The 19,377-nt window shown below is 39.4% G+C and overlaps 1 protein-coding gene across 1 annotated transcript; it reads left to right on the forward strand.

Moving 5' to 3' along the window:
• Positions 1-10,319: 10,319 nt before the first annotated feature.
• On the forward strand, positions 10,320-17,309 carry LOC131229568 (probable transcription factor KAN4). Its single transcript, XM_058225573.1, has 6 exons — positions 10,320-10,853; positions 11,176-11,252; positions 11,504-11,540; positions 12,064-12,196; positions 15,193-15,289; positions 17,058-17,309. The coding sequence occupies exons 1-6, from the start codon at positions 10,409-10,411 to the stop codon at positions 17,250-17,252; spliced, it is 984 nt and encodes a 327-aa protein (XP_058081556.1). The 5' UTR covers positions 10,320-10,408; the 3' UTR covers positions 17,253-17,309.
• The last annotated feature ends 2,068 nt before the right edge of the window (positions 17,310-19,377 follow it).

Consider the following 19,377-nt stretch of genomic DNA (forward strand, 5'->3'; position numbering starts at 1 on the left):
TCAATACGATTCCATCTAACCTACTTCCCAGCTTTTCCACTCTTTCCAAACATGGAGTGGAATTGGCACGGACCAGATGCAATTCCATCCCACCTAGGCCGGCCAAACAGGCCCTAAGTGATTAACGAATAACGACAAGCAAAAGTGTGAGAGCCTTTAAACTTCAATTATTTGCATTTTGATATGTGTTTGACCAGATTTTTAAGAGAAAATATTTGATACTCTGGCGGGCTGTGATAGTTCATACACACTTACTCAGAACTTGTATCCATGGACAAATTGCAATTCAAATTAAACTGCCCAGACCGTCCGTCTTACTTTTGATGGATCACAAACCAAATACAATTAAAAATTAAAAAATGATATGGCATGTGCCCGATTTAGTGAACATATAATGGACGGTTAGGATGAGAAATGTCAACCTCTCCAGCTCAGCCAATGGACGCCCAATATCAGTGGTTAATCATTCAATCTGAACTTGCTTTATGACGGATGTACAGTAGACCATGGATGTTTACTTTGGGTCATGAGGAAAAACTTCGATGCTCCGGCAGACTGTGATGGATGATACTCAGGCACTTGCAAATTACTTAAAATTTCATACTTAGGGTGCAAGTAATTCAAATTGTAGGTCCAAGTGTAGATGTATCATGAACCAAAATTTTCATTTACTTGATTAGCTGACCAATCGATTGGTGTGGGCATTTATTGGACGGTTAGAAATGAAAATATTCAACCGTCACATTTCAACAAAGCAAGTATCTACGAATGAGAGTTTAGATTGTTTGACCAATCTGATTTTGAGACTGACGCAGCGAGAGTGAGTTACACAGTTGAGTCATGTACAATTTTTGAGTGCCTGTGTATTGAGTATCATACGCAGCCGGAGTATCGAATAATCTACACTACATTTATGTTTCTGTACATCTCCTGAGTACCGTACCAGACAACTCCCAGTCTGCATGTGAGTGTGGTGGCACGAATTTCAGTGTTAAATGCGTGAGAGAGAGAGAGATGATGATGAGGAGGCACAGATGCAGCTTTTGGATACAAGCTGCTTTTTACGTCAGCAAATCAAAATTGAAGAGTATCCTATCCGTTGAAAATGTGGGCCACACCATGATCACAACCTGATTAAAAAGTCAGGATAATCAAAGGGGGCCGGGCATCCAAAATAAATGGACATACAATAGTAATGACTCAGTGTACTGATCTGACCCACCCAACCAGAGAATCGGCCACCTGATTAATCAGATCAGGCGATCATCATGATTTGGCCCACCTTTTTCATGTACTGGGTTCTCTACATATGCAAAATGTTGGCAGGAAAAATCTGGTTTTATCAGAGCTTCAAAAACAACCGGCGTATCTGGACAGAATTCTGCAAATACCTTGGATTAGGCTTTTGAATTCTAGAAGTTGGACAACTTCACACACACACACAGATATTATATATATATATATATATATATATATATATATATATATATATATATATATATATATATATAGTAAGAATCTTCTAACACGATGCATGCATATTTCTCTCTTCTACAAAATTCCTAATGCTATTATGCCATGTGCCACACAAGCATTTCACCGTACACATCACCCTACAAAGCTGATCAGGATCGTTGATTTTATGGGACACTACTTTGATGGGCCATTTTTCAAAAAGTCTGGTTGATTGGGATGCTTTAACCATTTGATCATGTCCTCAAAATGGGAATGGTTCAAGAAAAATAGAGCAATGGTCCATATCCAGCCGGTAGGATTGGTCAAATGACTGTAATTTTGAGTATCTAGCACATCCACATAATGGCCCACCAGATCAACTATCCTGATCATAGCACGAGCTTGATATGTGTACTGTGAGGAACTGCATGGAACTTACGTGGCAGCTTGTATCAAAATAATCACTCTTGTTGCTACCTGGTAATAACAAATGAATGATATTCTTTTGTTCTCTTTACATTTTCTAGATATTCGATGTCCAGAGCTTTTGATACGATCCAACCATAACATAGGATCAAATGCAACCTATAGGAGAATAAGCTTATTTTACAATTATATGTGGACCACACCATAACATAAGACCACATCCACTCTGTCCATAAGGTGCACCCCTTCAATTTCACCTTGTGTTCCAAAAACAAAGACAATCCCAGACATAGGTGGATCACACCACATGAACAGCTGGGTGGGGTGCTCACCATTAAAACCTTTTTAAATTGTTCATGTGGCCGATGTTCTTTTGTACATGGCATCTGATCCAATAACAAGATGCACTTCACAAGGATGAATGAAAACTCAAACAATCAAGCCATTCCAAAACTTATAAGATGGCCACACCATATGATTTTGTAAGTTTTAGCAATGATTTTACATGGAATATATGGCCAATCAGAGTTTTGAATTGGAATATTTTTTAGCTCCAGTAAGAACAAGAGGGAGTGCACATGGTGGACCCAGTATAGGTCATGCACATATCATGCTGAGGTCCACACAAAATTGTAGGATGAGCTTATATAACTTCCCACCTTAAATTAAAAAAAATAAATCCACCTGTCATGTCAGTTAGACATCCAACCGTTCCAATAGATTGGCTCCACCATGTAAATCACCTTCTGTTAAAATCAGCATAATTCGATCATGAGATGGCCACACCATTATAGGCAATGGGAAAAAAAAAATCTCTTAAACTCATGTGATTGCCAACCTAAGTTAATGGATAATTTTGATTTTTAGGTGTCCAATTTTGATGGTGTGTGACCTTTTTACATGGGTCAGATGTCCTACATGCACCACAGCGGGCCCACATAAAATTGGAAGTGTTTTTGCAGTTATACATTGTTTCTCATGGTGTGGACTGGGTATGGGAACCTTGACATGTACGTCTACATGCATTTGGACTCGTTGACGTCCACATCACCAATTGGGACCGACCACCTATTAGGTCTTGTACATTCTCCATGGATTGCCTTGAAAAAAAATCATATTGCTCCCAAGATCAAAACCATCCAATCAGCGTCATGCAAAAATGGATGGACTAGATCGTAGAGAAGTTAGGTCTAGTCACGGGTATTTAAGACTACCCCATCACTTGAAGAGTGGGTGACCTAACGCACGGTCCAGATACGTGATGTGGATGCAACCGAGTAGGCATGAAGCTGGTTACACGGCTCATTTATCTTTCCAGAGCTAGTTTCTTATCCTACTTCACCACCATTTAAAAAATGGTGATGACCCATCCACCGTGCACATGGCATAGTTGCATGGCTATCCAGACCGTCCATACCCCAAAACCAATTTATGATGGAGCATAACCAAAGATTACACTGAGCAGTTGATACTCACCAATATCTGATTTTGCTGGTGGAACTCCAACAATCCATTATTGTTAGGCAGAAATTTACATGGTTAGGATTGTTAACATCAATTAGATGTGATCCATCCACATTGTAGGCCATATTTTGGGATGATCTGGACAGCTGTAGATGAGTGACACGTGTAAGTTGAAAAATAAAGGGTGTGTCTATCAAGCGTGTGCCATTATCAACCCCCTTTAGAAATATTTGAAGCAGGCTCTAGAGAGTATTAAGTACCATCTGATGTATTTAATTAAAGTTTGCAAATGTAAATATCACAGTTTTGTGCTCAGCCAAACAATTCAGATACTCGGATTTGCGAGCTACTTTAGCTACCTTAAAAGAACGGTAGTCGTGATGTCACACCTACTTAGAAACGTTTAGCTGGACTGTTGGAGTAGCTACCTTAAAAGAACAGTTAGCTGATATTACTTTAGTAGGTGTGACATCTGACAGGATATGATGGGACATCAACCTATTAGATTTGGGTCCTTTTCCTATGATCTAAATTATTCCTGTGATCAACTTAATTTTAAGTTGGCGTAATAATCAAAATAATTCTTAGATTGAAGTATTTTTAACTGTTTAATAATTTAAAAAAGTTATAGAAATGGGTTTAAAATTAAAATATTAAAATAAATAAATTATCTTAATTTAAGAGATTTTATTTCTTGTTATACTAATCTATTCATGTTCTAACACTTGTAAGCCACCATCATAAATCATCAAGCACCCTATGTATGTGGAACTAATTAGTATGCAGACTGGCTACCAATCATTTTAATTTTCTTGTATTTTCAAGCAGTCCTTAGTCTAAGCAGTGTTTAGCAAACAATTTACACAAGAAGAGTCCTTTCTCTTGCACCAGTGGTTGACTCTCAGGAGTTTCAACACCTGGTCAAGGGTTCGAGCACCCATTGGTGGTGAAATCCTACTTAGGCGTGTGTGTGTTAAAAAAGAAAAAAGAAAAAGGAAAAAAGAAAAGAAAAGAAAAAAACAATTTACACTACAACTAATGATGTGTCTGACAAACAAGATAAAGTACAGTTAGTCCTTTTTTAACCCATAAAATGCAATAAGTTTTGGATTTTAAAAAATGATCTACATAGCTTATTTAAGACAACATGTATAATGTGTTACACAAAAATATGTCTCCACATAATTGCTATAAGTAAAATAAATTCATGAAAAAATAGAGTTAAATTGAAGTTGAAAACATAATAATAATAATAATAATAATAATAAATGATAGATGAGAGGCATGAAGATTTATATGGTTCGATAATATATATGCCTACATCTATGAAACTTTTTAATTAAAATAAGAGAAATTAAGGGTGCAAGGCTTATCTCTCTCTCTCTCTCTCTCTCTCTCTCTCTCTTTCCTAATGTACCCATGAATCTCTCACCAACTAATTCTTAAAAGATGCATTTACTTTCCATATATGTTTTCTTATGTAAATAACATACTTCATGGGGAAAGAGCTCACTTAAATCCCAAGAAACTAAGCTTCAGTACACATGTGAAGAGAGTAGATTAGAAGTTTCTTTTTAGGAAACACCTATGTATTTCATTCGCATAGCATGATAAATAGTGTCTCAACATTCTTCCAATTGAAGATTGATTTCTTTAATAGTTCAAAAAGCACTTTCAATAATAGTTGTCTAAACATCACTAATTGTATGGTAACAATAAGTTTAGGAGAAATTTTACACCAAATAAACATCTATCTCATAAACATTTCACGATTTGTCCCATAAATAATTGACAATAATTTGATCCGATATATTAAATAAAATTTAATTATCTATTATAATAGAAATGTCTAATAAATCTAACTTAATTTTTTTTCTTAGAAACCCCATATTTTATTTCTATAGGCTTTTTTCCTTTCCCTTCTATTATAATTGTACAACATTTTTTTCACTAATACTACACTCATTGTCAATTTACACAAAATGTAATTGGATATCTAATAGAATTTGATTAAACCATCTAAAACAATTGCAACACAAATGCCTTTATCAATCTCGTGCTAAGAGCAGGCTTCTTAACCATTGGCTATAATGTCAATTATTATGGAAAAATGCATAACCACAATCGATACAAGTAAAATAAAATCATAAAAGAAAAGAACCAAATTAAAATGCAAAAACTAAAGAAAAAATTAAAGATAATAAGTATAGAGATTTATATAGTTCGATAGAATACCTAAGTTAATTGAGTAAAATTATATACATGTCTTTCTACTTTGTTAAAAAAAACAAAATGAATACTACAAGACTCTTTTCCACTCTTCTACTCTAAAAGGAATATATATCTCATCATGAAATTTCTAATACATATAGTTCTTTTATATATTCCTTTCATATATAGACAAATAGAAAGAATCACTTGCTTAAAGCTTAAGAAACTGGACATTATAGTAGGAATAAAGAGACAAAAATAAAAGTTTCATATTACCAAAGGCCAATGCATTTCACAAGCATAACATAACAAGCGAAACACGTATGCATTACATGTGCATATATAGCATGATAAGCAGGGCCTCAGTACACAATAGCTTGTGTGGTACAACTAATTCCCAGCATACAGATAGAAACTTATTCATGTTTTGTTGGGTATGCTAAAAAATTCTGGTAGGTCATGGCCGGCCATTGATTGAGAACCTTTCAAGTATCTTTTTTGGAAAATATATACAGCCTTACCCTAAAAACCTCCTTATTCTTGTTATCAGCCCATATTAAAATAGTCTAACACTTTTCTTCCTGTTGTGGTTGTTGTTGTTGTTGTTTTTTCCATCTTGGACCACAAATGACATATATATCATATGGTTATTGATCATGCATCGATGCAATACGATACCCAATGCGCAGATTTCAATAATCGATAGAGATAAGTTGCTTAATACCTAATTTAGACATTGAGTCGACCTTGTATTTTCCTAAAAATTCCTCACTGGGAAAGTGAACTCAACTTGCTCAAGATGGACTGGATCGGGGCCATCCATCAAACCTACCTGAATCAAAGATCAGGCCCGTTCACTAGGTAGACCACACGTACACATTTCTAAGTCATGTGTGGCCCACCTGATGAGAGGAACTGATATGCAGCATTACAATGATGAATATAGTATGTTCCATACACGCGCCACTTTTTTACGTGTGAAACATCCACAAAGACTAGAGTATGGATCACACTCAATCTAGACCGTCCAAATTAGGGACCACTGTGAGTATAGGAGTCAATCCTAATAAGGGGATTTGGAGTGGATTAATGCTGGTTGGGTATAGTGCCTCGAGGGACTACGGATAAATAGAAGAATCTTTTTCCAAGCAATAGAAAAATGAGAAAGGCCCACTTCCCGGTGGATCGACCGCATCAACCGCTGACCACACCTTCGTAAACCATTAACAAATGATTACCTTTTTACTACCATGCCCCTCCAAAATTCTCTCATTAAAATACAAACCTAGGGCATGTTATACTACCGGTAGAGAATGGTAGTCCACCGTAACACTGTATCGTGTAGTTCGCTCTCAAATTTCAATGTTCCACACGGAAATGATGGGAGCCCACTTAATAAACAGGTGGGTCCCTACGTTTCTGAGAATGACATCGAGAAGGAACATGCCACGCCCTTCGTTGGGTGGGTCAGCAACGGTCTGTATTTAAGGTACACGTGTGGCTTATCTGATCAGTGGGCCATCTTGGATCTTGGAGCAGGGCATGTCCACGTAGAACCCCACCTCATGCATGGATTGGATGATCGTGCATGTGGGCCATAGTTCACCTCTTCATTTTATATTCGCGGGTAGTAAGTTCGTCGTGCCTGTAGCGACTCAGGATAAATCACGTGTCAGGCCCATATTTTGAGATGATCCAAAAATATGAACCGTCCACATTCATTTCACTACCGTAAAGAAGCTATTAGCCCATAATCATGCGTCAAAGATGATCCTAATCTTTGATTTTGAGAATTGAATTCGAGCCATAAAAAGTCTCAAACATCAACGGTTGAGATCATCAGATCACTCAGCAAGTGGGCCCTAGAGGGTGGCAACACTGAATCCCACGAGGCATTTTAACATTTCTAGGAAGCCTGTGAAGGGTTTTATTGTAATTAACTAATCTGTTTTTATCCAATCTCAACCATACATATGAGGTGAGAGGTGATCACGACCGATCAGTAAGTGGCCCACATAAAATCTACCATGGACGGATGAAAATAGGGAATGGAATGTCCTGCGGTCTACCAAAGAAAAATTCTCACCTATGAACTCGACATGGTCGTCGCTAGCGGCCACGTGATCGACGGAGCACGTGGTCCCGCGGCATATCCGACGAGCGGATTTTCGCCACTTGGCCTTGGGGGGCTCGAGAGGGAATATAGGCGAGAGAGGGATAGGCCCCAGAGACAAATAGTAGCCGTTGAAACTGCATGGTCGCATGCATGTGGCTCGCAGCCCTTCTGTCGCCCGACTCCCTTACCTTCTGCTATGGTCATCTCGTTTTATATCGTCAATTTCTCACGATTCGAAACGAGATGGCCTATTTTATATCTCATCACTGGAGCACTTAAAATCTACGAGGAGATCCCATTCACGTGCCTTGCAGCCGCATGTCGCCGGACGGCCCAACAACACTGACACTGCTCTCACAAAATATCTTCTAACATATCGTGAGATGATATTATAAACGCCGTGTTGGAGAATTTGATCAGTGAGGGAAGGATGTATGCTGACACCCAACTCGATTTAGCCGTACACGTGTTGATGTTGGCACGTGTTCGTAGAGGATATGTGAAATCCAGTCCGTACATCAGGCTCCATCCTCGATTTTAGACTATGGTGCAAAAAATCAGCAACACACATAGCTCATGCGGGCAGCACCATATGAAGCAATGGAGATGGGCCAAACCGTAGGTTTGAAGTGGGGACACCATGGTGTCTATATTTCATCAAATCCGTTAATCAGGTGTGAATCATTGGGAGGAAGTGATTATAAAAAATCAGCATTATGAAATACTCATATGGCCCACATCACGTGAACTTAAAGGGTTTATGAGAAATTTTACATTGTTCCCCATTCGTGCAGCCCATTGGATTTTTTGGGGGATGATCTTTTGTATGTACGGTTCAAATAAGGGTTTTCAGCGGATGGACTGAATAGATTTACCTATACAACATGGTGGCCCTGACAGCGCTTGGATGTTTTACGGGTGTTGTAGACGATTCCCGTCCGTCCGGTAGAACGGTATCCGTTCCTCACCTCCATCTTTCATTTCAACATTCTACATGTATAGAAAATCAGCACGATTAAAACAGTAGGTCCCATCATGAAGATCAAGTAGGAAAAAGAGATAGTACGTTCGATTCATCAAGTGGGCCACACCATTAAAATCAAGGGAAACCGACAATTTGACTAACATTTGGCCCTCTTATCTATTGGATCAGCTTGATTTTAGAGAAAGGTGATATTCATGGTTGTGGCTATCGTTTTCATGGTACTGATTTCCTAAAAACGTGGCATGTTGGTGGGGAAAGATAGTACGGTAGCATAAGTTGTGGTACGCGTCGCGTGTAGACGAACCGTTCTACGTCCGAATTATAAAGAAAATAGGAACATGCTTAGGAAAAGGCAATGGAAAGAGGGAGAATTGTAGAAATATGTTGACGTCAATAGACGTCTTGATTCCACCAAGGAATTATGAGGTCTGTACCATTGCAGCAGGAAATGCTATTTCCCAGACGCTTACAGGTGTCAACGTGGAGCTTGTGTCCAAGATCCGGACCGTTCATAGGGTGATATGGACGGTCAATGTTCTTTTGATAAAAAATTGGGCTGGCCCATCTATGAAGGGGTCCACCTGTGCATGAAGGAATGGACGGGTAGAAACTTATAGCGTGCGGTCAACGATCAAGATGGTTTGTGTGGCTTGATTTCTAGCAAGGACATGGGCTTTGAGAGGACCATCTGATGAACATCCTGGATCTCGCACAGATTTGATAAATTGGCACGTGTGATCTGAGGTGCTTAGGTTATTGGCTGGTGATGGGAGTCTGGGACTGGCAATCCACACCTTACACAAATGTAAAAAGTGCTGATGCTCCTATTTACGTCCATCTCGGGTCCATAACCGGAGATCCAGACCGTTGATCGGATGGATCCATGCGTATAGGGATGACGCGGATGTAAATCTCAGCACACACTGCATTTTGCAGAGGTTCAGTACCTTACATTTCCTCAGATCCGTAGAACAGATCGTTTTCTACTCGAATTCCAACCCCACCCCTGCAGCACCACCAATTAATCCTTGCACCTCCATTTACCATTGTAAGCAAAAATTGGAAAATCCTCTCTCTCTCTCTCTCTCTCTCTCTCTCTCTCTCTCTCTCTTCCCCCCTACCTTTGCTTGCTTAAAATGCACCATTGCTCTTTTTACTTATTTCCCTTCAAACCAACTCTCTCTCTCTCTCTCTCTCTCTCTCTCTCTCTCTCTCTCCAATGCCTTCACAACCCTCCACCATTTAGGATAACCATACGCTACTAGTAAATGCAATCTTTTCTCTCAGTAGGCTTTTGTAGCCTAAAACACACATGCAAATCATAAGACACTCATGTTATAATCACTACCTCCTCACTTCATCTTCCATCCTTTCTTTATATGTCGTTCAACTCCCATCTCTCTCCTTCCACCGTCTTATTCTCTTCATTCCTTCATTCTCTCTCTCTCTCTCTCTCTCTCTCTCTCTCTCTCTCTCTCTGTAAATCATTGCATGCCATGACTTGATCTCCCTGTCCCGTTTCTTTCTACTTCATCTTACACCCTCTGTGTGTGTGTGTGTGTGTAAATCATTGCATGCCATGACTTGATCTCCCTGTCCTGTTTCTTTCTTTATACTTCATCTTACATCCCCCCATCCCCCCCCCCCCCCCCCCCTTCCTGTCTGTCTGTCTGTCTGTTTATTCCACATATCTTTGCATTATTTGATCTTTGACCCCTCCATTTCCATTTAAGTTATTAAGACAAAACCCAATGAGAACGGCATCAACGTTGCCTGATCTGTCACTGCAGATCAGCCCACCATCAATATCTAATGGAGCTAGAGATGTGGCCCTGGAAGGATTGATGATGAGATCATTACTCAGTGAGAGGAATTCATCGACGGATTCCGGCAGCAGCGGGAGTGATTTAAGCCATGATCATGGGTTCTTGCACCAAGAAAGGGGTTACGATTTCTACAGCCAAGAACCCACATTGAGTCTAGGGTTTGAGATGTCTCCGTTCGATTCACCAGCCTTGCAGTTACACCGCCACTTCCACCACCTCCATCACCCACGAAATTACGGGGGGGAATTCAAGAGGAATTCGAGATTGGTTATCGGAGGAAAAAGAAGCATTAGGGCTCCTCGAATGAGATGGACGACAACCCTCCACGCGCATTTCGTTCATGCTGTGGAACTCCTTGGAGGCCATGAGAGTAAGAAAAAAAACGCACCAAGACATAGAATAGAGAGAGAGAGAGAGAGAGAGAGAGAGAGAGAGAGAGAGAGAGAGAGAGAGAGAGAGAGAGAGATCTCCATTTCATGTATACTTTTTCTTTCGAATTTTTCTTATTCTCATAAGATAATGGTTCTTTCCCTTATTTTTCTCATTCTCATAAGAGAGAGAGAGAGAGTTTATTTCATGTAGAATTAATTTTTTACTCTCATTTTTCTCATTCTCATAAAACTTCTTGTTGGAATTACCGGACCCATGTTCACTACATTCAATTGAACATTTCTTTGAAATTACAATGGCAGGAGCAACACCCAAGTCAGTTTTGGAGCTAATGAATGTGAAGGATCTCACATTGGCACATGTGAAGAGCCACTTGCAGGTAGGAAACAAAAAAGACCATACTTCTAGGGTTTGAACCTACTAGTATCAAAATTATTATATACCAGAAACTTGTGCTCTTGTTTCATAGTACTGTTATTATTATTATTGCTTTTTGTTATTTTGTTATTGTTAGGGTTTTGTAGTGGTGGGGGTGGGGAGTGGAAAACAAGGGCTAAGGACAAAAGGGCATCTAGTGAGTAATCTTAGCATTGTAGACTTTTGATTTCTTGTGTGTGGGTGTTCTTGCAGATGTATAGAACAGTGAAGAGCACTGACAAAGGGGCAGGTATTTTCGTTTTCTCAACCCTATCCTTTGTGTATATATATACATGTACATGTATGTATATATGTACACTAACATGTATTTTTGTAAGGATAGCAGATCCTCTTGCTATTGAACTAGTATGATCAGCTATAACCAGAGTTTGGAAATGGTGTTATGACATAATAATGATCGATTGGCGTTTCCATTATGTGATGTAAATGATCATTATGAAACTGAAAAATGGGAAAGATGGGAAAAACAGATTACATCAGCCCACAAGAAAATAATAGTCATTTTTTCACCAAAAAAATGATATTATGCAATTGAATAGTGGTTGTTATTTTAAAAATAATTATTGTTACCGTTACAATGGACATTGTAATGTTTGTTATATCTGTCGCTACCATGTTTTATTTTTCTTTTTAAAGGCTTGCGACTCAAATTAGATGGATGGGGCTGAGATTGATCCTTTTCCCACCTGAATTATTTTATTGGGTGTCTGATAAAACACAGCAAATGGCTCTATGTGTGATGGATGTTGCAGGCCAAGGGCAGGTAGATGTGGGTTTGAACCAACGGACAGGGATAGTTGAAATGGAGGGTGGATTATCAGGTGACAATGCTGAAATGGCTCCTTCCTATGCTCTCAATATTCCATCACAGCCCCAATCTCCACGGTGTGTGTGCCTTCTTGTTCTTCCTTCCACTATCCCAACATGCAAATGAAATGCGATTTATGGGCGCATGTACATGTGTGAACATGCACGCGTGTGTAGGAGGACTATGTGCATGTGTGTGCACGTGCCCCAAGCGTTATGTTATTTGTTTTAACATGGGGGGTTTCGTAAGTTATTGCTATAGATAGGAAGCTACATGATAGGCTTTTAATATACATTGATTTTGATGAACGGTCTTGTTTTCATTTATTGAGGGATAGAGACATTTTATAAATGACATGATCCCTGGATTTAATGACCATAGTCTACTTCAGTGTAGTTGATAGGTGATTAGAATGACCCATTTATTGAAGGATTTCTGACGAACAAATGTACTTCATTCACCTGGACAACCTTTGTACGTGCTTGTTGTGCCCAGTAGTCCACAACACCTATTTTACACAGCTCAGTAAAATACCCAAGCTCTGTGGGGCCCACCGTATTTTATATGTAAATCTAGTCTGTCCATCAGGTGAGAACCATTATTTTAACTGTAAATACGAAAGATCAACCCAATAATAATAATAATAATAAAACTCTGATACCAATGGAAGCAATGTACAACTGCTACTTGAACTTAAACAATGGAAACACTGCACCACAGCTACTTGAACCTTTTTAAGTTCACAAGGTGCGGCCTGTATAATATTTGGGTGAGGCGGTTTTTGCATTTTCACTTCTTGCCGATGAGTTAGCCTAAATGAATGGGTTTGATGGAAGACACTCTGGTGGGCCGACCATGGTTGCATACGTAGCTGATTTATTTGGCCCAGTCCTAGGATGGAGGAGGAACCTGATGGACGGAGTGGATTTCACATATACAACATAGGGGGCCCCACAAGCTTTGTAAAATAGAGGATTCCGGTCCATGCTTGTTCTGATTGGTTTTATTTTTTAAGTGGATTTAGTCCTTCATCGGTTGTAGGTTATTATAATGGCCAATATATCAATGATAGGGTTAGTTTTGCATCCGTCTCGACACAATCCCATCCGTTGTGTGTTGCTGGATGGGCCCGGAAATAATGCTGAACCAACGTTTGTCATCTTTCTTACTCCTTTTGAAGGTAGACCATTGACTTTTTTGGTTTGGTTTTGTTTTTTCTCCAAATATCAACTCAAATGTCAACAATCAGTGGTCAGGATCATCTATCTAGTGTGATTTTTGGACCACGGCCTATCCACAATACAGTCAAGAAGATGGACATTCTTCTACGTTCTAATCATCCCACATTGGTGGCGTTTAGGTCATATCCAATCAAGCATGATGGATAGTTTGACTTTAGCCTTGTACAAGTGGATCCTTGATTTAGTGAACCAGACCGTCGGTTGTACTGCCCACTGCCATAGTTGGACCATTCCCCAGAAGTCTTCCAGATTAGAAGATCCTGGTCGCTGATTTTGTGCACGTTTGATCTTCGCCATCTATTTGCAGGCCTCAAATTGAAAGGTCAGATTGTCCTGTCAACGTTACTTTCAGCAAATTGTGAATCCACCATGGGGGCCAACATTCCAACGGTCTAGATCACGTGGACATGCGCCCGTACAAACCAAAAACCTAGAGTGTATTACTCTGAAATCACGGAGCTTCTCTGGACTCCTCGCAGAGATGTCTCGAATGAATGAAGAAAAATAGAAATTAATTTTAAAAAATTCAAAATACCTTTATTGATTATGAAAAATGAGCTTATAACTCTTTAAATAAGGTCTAGAAAATTCATAATAACTTTATTGATATTGAAAAATGACTTTCTTTAAATAAGGCTACAAACCTTAGTAAGAAGTTTCAGAATTCAACTACAACTAAAACTCCCTAAAATCATGACTTACTATTTATAGATGGTTATGATTTCTATTAGAGCACATGGTTTTCGGCCAAAAATAGTAAGTGTCTTATTTGGTTGAATTATAACGTTCTTCTAATTTTTATAAGCACTTTTAGTGTTAGACACAACTCCTAAAAGCTAATGTACAAAAAGTTACAACCAAATTAAAACTTACTAAAAATAGTAAAAATGAAAATAAATAAGAATTTCAACCGTCAATCTGATGGAATCTCTCAAATTGGCATGGGCAACCTGACGTAGTAGGGTTAGGTGGCTAAAGTAGCTCGTCCTACCCCAAAATTATATATGGTACGTCCGATAACTTATTCCAATTTGCGAGATATGTCCGTTTTAAGTTCTGATGATTCAGAGATCACCTCTATCTCCAATTTAGCCTTTTTTAGTCCATCTTGGCTATGAAATTATCCACGACCTGCTCTACATCACATATGATGGTGTGTGTGGGCCTCTTCATGGGTAGGCCACAACATGAGCTCACACTGATTAGACAATCTCAGCCACCAATTTAGCTAATTGAATTTGTACAGCTGGGCATTTTCTTTTAAACTGTCCATTTGGGACCCATAACCAAACTAGGATATACAATCACTGCATTTTTAAAAAAAAAAATCACAATGGGCCACAATTTCCATGGTCTGCATTGGTGCATGTATGCCTTAATTTAGTACATGGTGGCAAATGCACGCTTAACTCTACTCCCAGCTCTAAAGGAGTTTACTTGCAGAAGCAACCCTTTGTAAATATTAGTGCTTTAGTTATCATCTTACAAGCTTCTCATGTGTAAGAGTTCTTATTGCCAATGTGGCCACTAGAGATCACTATCATATGTTGCACCATGGGCCTCATTCGTGGGGATGGTGGGATGATCAGAGCCATCCATCATCTGGGTTCTATTTGGAATGGCCGATGGTGCAATAATCATGCTTAAAGGGTGTTCCTAACAAATGATTGTTAGAGTTGAATTTGAAATGTGACTCACTCAAAACTTTCTTGTTAGATGTCCACATTCAACTATAGTGTTATCCATATTGATGCTCAGAATCATCTTCCAGGTTACATGCATATGTGGTTAGTCATTAGTTACTGATTGATGGCGTTTGAACCTGTCCGCAGGGGACCTTGGCCATCAAGGGTGGAAAATGCTTCGATTCCACCAAATATAGAAAATGGGTCCACTCACTCCCATTTCAGATCTAATGATGTTGAAAAGGTATGAATTCATTCAATGAAATTTATTCGGCATATTTTTGTGCAAGAGATGGTCTAGGGTTCTCTAAGCTCTATAAGTTATAATGCTCCTGGCTGCATCTGGATACTAATACAGTCCCATGATCTATCCATCCAGTTGTTTGTTAGGCCCCACATACATTTCACAAGCCACCGAAATCATAGTGACTGGTTGATCCAGTCCATCCTGAAGTTGGCCTCTGATTTTTTTTATTTCTTCCAGGCATTTATATCACTTCAAGATAAGAAAATTTAAGCCCTACTTTCAATTCATTGAATTTACTTCCTTTTCGTCCTTCCCTGGAGGTGTAGAACGTTGGGGCTGTCTTTTATGTGGCCATCCTTTTTCCAAAGTCATGGATGGGATTTTAGATTGTCTAATGAAACTAATGCTTTAGGATGATAACTTCTTTTCCTAGAAAGGTAGGAGTACCTTAGTTAAATCCAAATAAACAACCATACAATGTTTCTCTGCAGGTGACACGAAAGGACAGTGCCATGCCTATTATAATAAACTTATTAGGACTTATTGCCGGCCCTCCGTAGCATCTTATCCAGAGCTATCAAGCTTCGAATCTCTCTTGGAAGCTCCTTTATACTGTGAAACCAAAGATTCGGTCTCCCACAGCTTGCTAGTTTATCTAGGTTGTTTACCACTGCGTTTTCTTGCCTCAAAGATGTGAAAATCTGACATGAATGGTAGATCTCAAGCGAATGATGGCCCCTATCCAATACCAGACCATCCAAGGGATTAGAGCAAGGGGGTTCGAAATAACTTCAAATAGCTTCAAAGTTGCTCATAACCTCAATTATGAGCAACTTTCATCACCTTAAATGACAGAGTTTAGCATAATTCTTTATTGTTTCAGTGATAAAAATGTCGAACAACCACTTTCCCTGAAAGCTCTGTTAAAGTGTTAAGGTCACTTGCTTGATATACATTGACATGCTTGTCCTCTAATAGCTCAACTTTTAAAGAAAGTGGTGATTTGACATGATATAAAGCAAAAGATCCTAAGTTGGTCAGGAAAATCAGATCCGGCTCAAGAATTTGAAAATAAAGCCTAGACTATTTATAGTCTTAGTGTCCCTTCACATTTGTTAATATGTTCCTGTGTGGAGTCTATATGTGCATTAGTGTTAGAGCGTTAAAGTCCCTTTTTATTGGTGCAACATCTTTTGTCGGCTTGAGCTTTTAAAGAAAGTGGTTATTTGACAAAAGAATGACACTGAATTTATGAGAATTATAAATTTAGATGGGTTGAAGCACAACCTGACCATTGGGCCATTGGATGGATGGATTTGGAATAAAATGCATATCAAAGAGACAGCCAAAGTACGACCAGGATGATAAGTTATCCAATGTGATCTCCAACAAATAGATCGCTTGACTCGCTGACTGGACCTATTTTTTTATAAATGATCTTGAGCGTCCATTTTTGTTGGAGATAGATCACATGACTAGAATCACCCCACTGGTGTGATTTTTTTTTTTTTTTCGCAGGTAGCTCAAGAAATATGTTATGTTTTCCTTGAGGGAAGCATGGATAGACGGATTGAACTCTCAAATGCTTAGGGTGCAACCAATATCAATATGATATAATGCTCTTGGCTGTATAAATATGAAATTTCATTGTTTATCTACAATAAATGGTACTAGTTTTTTTAAATTGTGTTATTTCTTCCAATTAGAACTTTTTGGACAGATGACACGTTGCATACTATTCTCCTAATTATCTCTCTTAATACAGGTGGGCCAATATGAGGATGCCAGACACGTGTCGAGCACAGGGACCGATAAATTGTATTTGACCACCTTACCAACTCCACGTGTAGGTTCTAAGCAGCTTCCCAACTTGCCTAATCTAGAGATTACCTTAGGAAGACAAAGCTGGCAAATGGATTGTGTTGAATCTTCAAATGAACTAACCCTACTTAAATGTTAATTATCTTAATTACGTTTTCCTAATCAATGAAAGGTTTCTCACGTGAAATTACTAATACATTCGAGGCTTTTTTTTTTTTTTTTTTTCCCGCTTTTGTCCTTGAAAATACTGCGGCTAGACTCCTGTGTTAGTTCTACACCATTTAAAAAATGGCGGTGTGGCTCTTTAAATGTAAACATGACATGGTTTTATGAAGATCCAGACTGTCCAAATTGCTGACCCAACTGTTGATGGTTTATGAATGAGAAATTGCGCTATGAAGATAATATTAACCGTCTGATTTTTACCTTCCAATTTGGACAGCTAACTATTTTAATTTCAAACATCTATTTGATATCCATCAATTAATGGTTAGGATCGCTTGACTAATGTAATTTTAGAGTATTTCTCCATTCATTAATTGATAGACCTACAGATTGGATGGTCTGGGTATCTTTACATCAGTGCACATGTGAGAAGTATCAGTCACCGTCGATTTTTTAAATGGTGTAAAATTAACACAGGAATCAGGACCGTCCGTCTATCAGTCCTTACTACCTTGATTGGATGGTCCCAGCTACACTTTTTTCTTGTACTTCTGGATGCATGATGCATCCACGAAACGTGCCAGGGTGACCAAAGAACAGAGGGACCCACCGAATAAACGGTTCGGATCCACCAAGTTTCAGTGCAATGCGTTGGATTAGACAGGGGGTGGGTCGAACTTAGGCTACGGGTGGAGATGGGCTGGGTTTAGGCCAGTCACTACCAAGCCCATGGCCCAACCCAAACCCGGCCTGAAAATTTATCAAATTGCCATTTTTTAAGGGCGAGTATTCCTAAACCATCGTTGATCAGGTGGGTCGCCTATGTAGAAAGAAATGGACCCAAAAAAAAAAAAAAAAAAAGAAAAAGAAAAGAGAAAAAAGAAAGAAAGAAAAGAAAACCAACGGTCTACATGCATGCATGTGTGTTCCTAAGTGATAATTGGATGACACAATACATTAAGTTGGGCCGGGTAGGCTGGGTTGGGATAAAATGCTTGACCCGAAGCCCATATTGGTCGGGCCATAAAGGCAAGTTGGCGGCTTTGGTGGATCCCTGATTGTGGAGCCCACCATGATATGTGTATCTTATATCCACGCCGTCCATCGGTTTCTCCAGCCCATTTTAGGACATGAAGCAAAAAATGAAGCAGATCCAAATCTCAGGTGGATACCACCACAGGAAACAGTGGTGATTGACCATTACAAACTTTTTGCGGGGCAGAAAAGTTTTGGATCAAGACTATATTTTTGTGGTCCCTTCATCCAGATCTGTGGGACCTTATCAACAGGTTGGATGGTAAATAAGAATTCTGGTGATCCCCAAGAAGTTTTTAATGGTGGACATTCAATCAATCACCACCGTTTTCAGTGGTGTGGTCCACCTGAGAATTGGATCTGCTGCAATTTGGGCTCAAGATCTAAAATGAGCTGGCGAAACAGACGGACAGTATAGATATAAGACACATATATCACGGTGGGCTCCACAGTAGGGATCCACCGAATCCATGATCCACCCTACTTAGGTTGATTTCCCTTCAGGAAATAATGTTGAGTAGCATGCAATGACGGTCCATTGATAGTGTTTAATGGTTTCATAATAAGAAGAAATAGAATTTTAAGGCTGCAAATGGTCCGGCCCAATAGAAAATAGATTTGAACGGGGCTGGATCCAGCAAAGGGCCAAGGCTCACCCAGTTCAAGATCTGAACCAACCCAACCTAGGCCTTGGATGGTTGTCCAACAGATGACTTTTTTTAGGCCTCTTAATCAACGTATATTGCCTTATGTGGGGTCCACCGTGATGTTGTGAAAATTCCACCCAGTCCATCGGTGTGCCCCAACTGAGTTTTGGATCCACCTCAATTTTGGATTTTTGTCCCAAAGTGAGCTGGCAAAACTGATGGACGGAGTGGATTTTTCACCAACATCCTAGTTGGCCCCACATAGCTTCTACTGGGCCCATTCAAATCAGTCGGTCCTGTCGGTGACCGGAACGCATGTTACCGCTTCAATGGTGGTTGCGGATTAGGTAATGCTGACAACACCCCCCCCCCCCCCCCAAGTGGTGGTGTGTTGATGTGTTTGGCACTGTGGCCAAC

This window comes from Magnolia sinica, chromosome 16 (genome assembly GCF_029962835.1).
Source record: "Magnolia sinica isolate HGM2019 chromosome 16, MsV1, whole genome shotgun sequence".
Classification (NCBI taxonomy): domain Eukaryota; kingdom Viridiplantae; phylum Streptophyta; class Magnoliopsida; order Magnoliales; family Magnoliaceae; genus Magnolia; species Magnolia sinica.

Bases quoted from the DNA above. Each gene is read 5' to 3' on its own strand.
- LOC131229568 (XM_058225573.1), top strand. From the start codon at position 10,409: ATGAGAACGGCATCAACGTTGCCTGATCTGTCACTGCAGATCAGCCCA. The intron at 10,854-11,175 runs GTAAGAAAAAAA...TTACAATGGCAG, and splicing joins ACTCCTTGGAGGCCATGAGA to GAGCAACACCCAAGTCAGTT. The intron at 11,541-12,063 runs GTATTTTCGTTT...TGGATGTTGCAG, and splicing joins GAGCACTGACAAAGGGGCAG to GCCAAGGGCAGGTAGATGTG.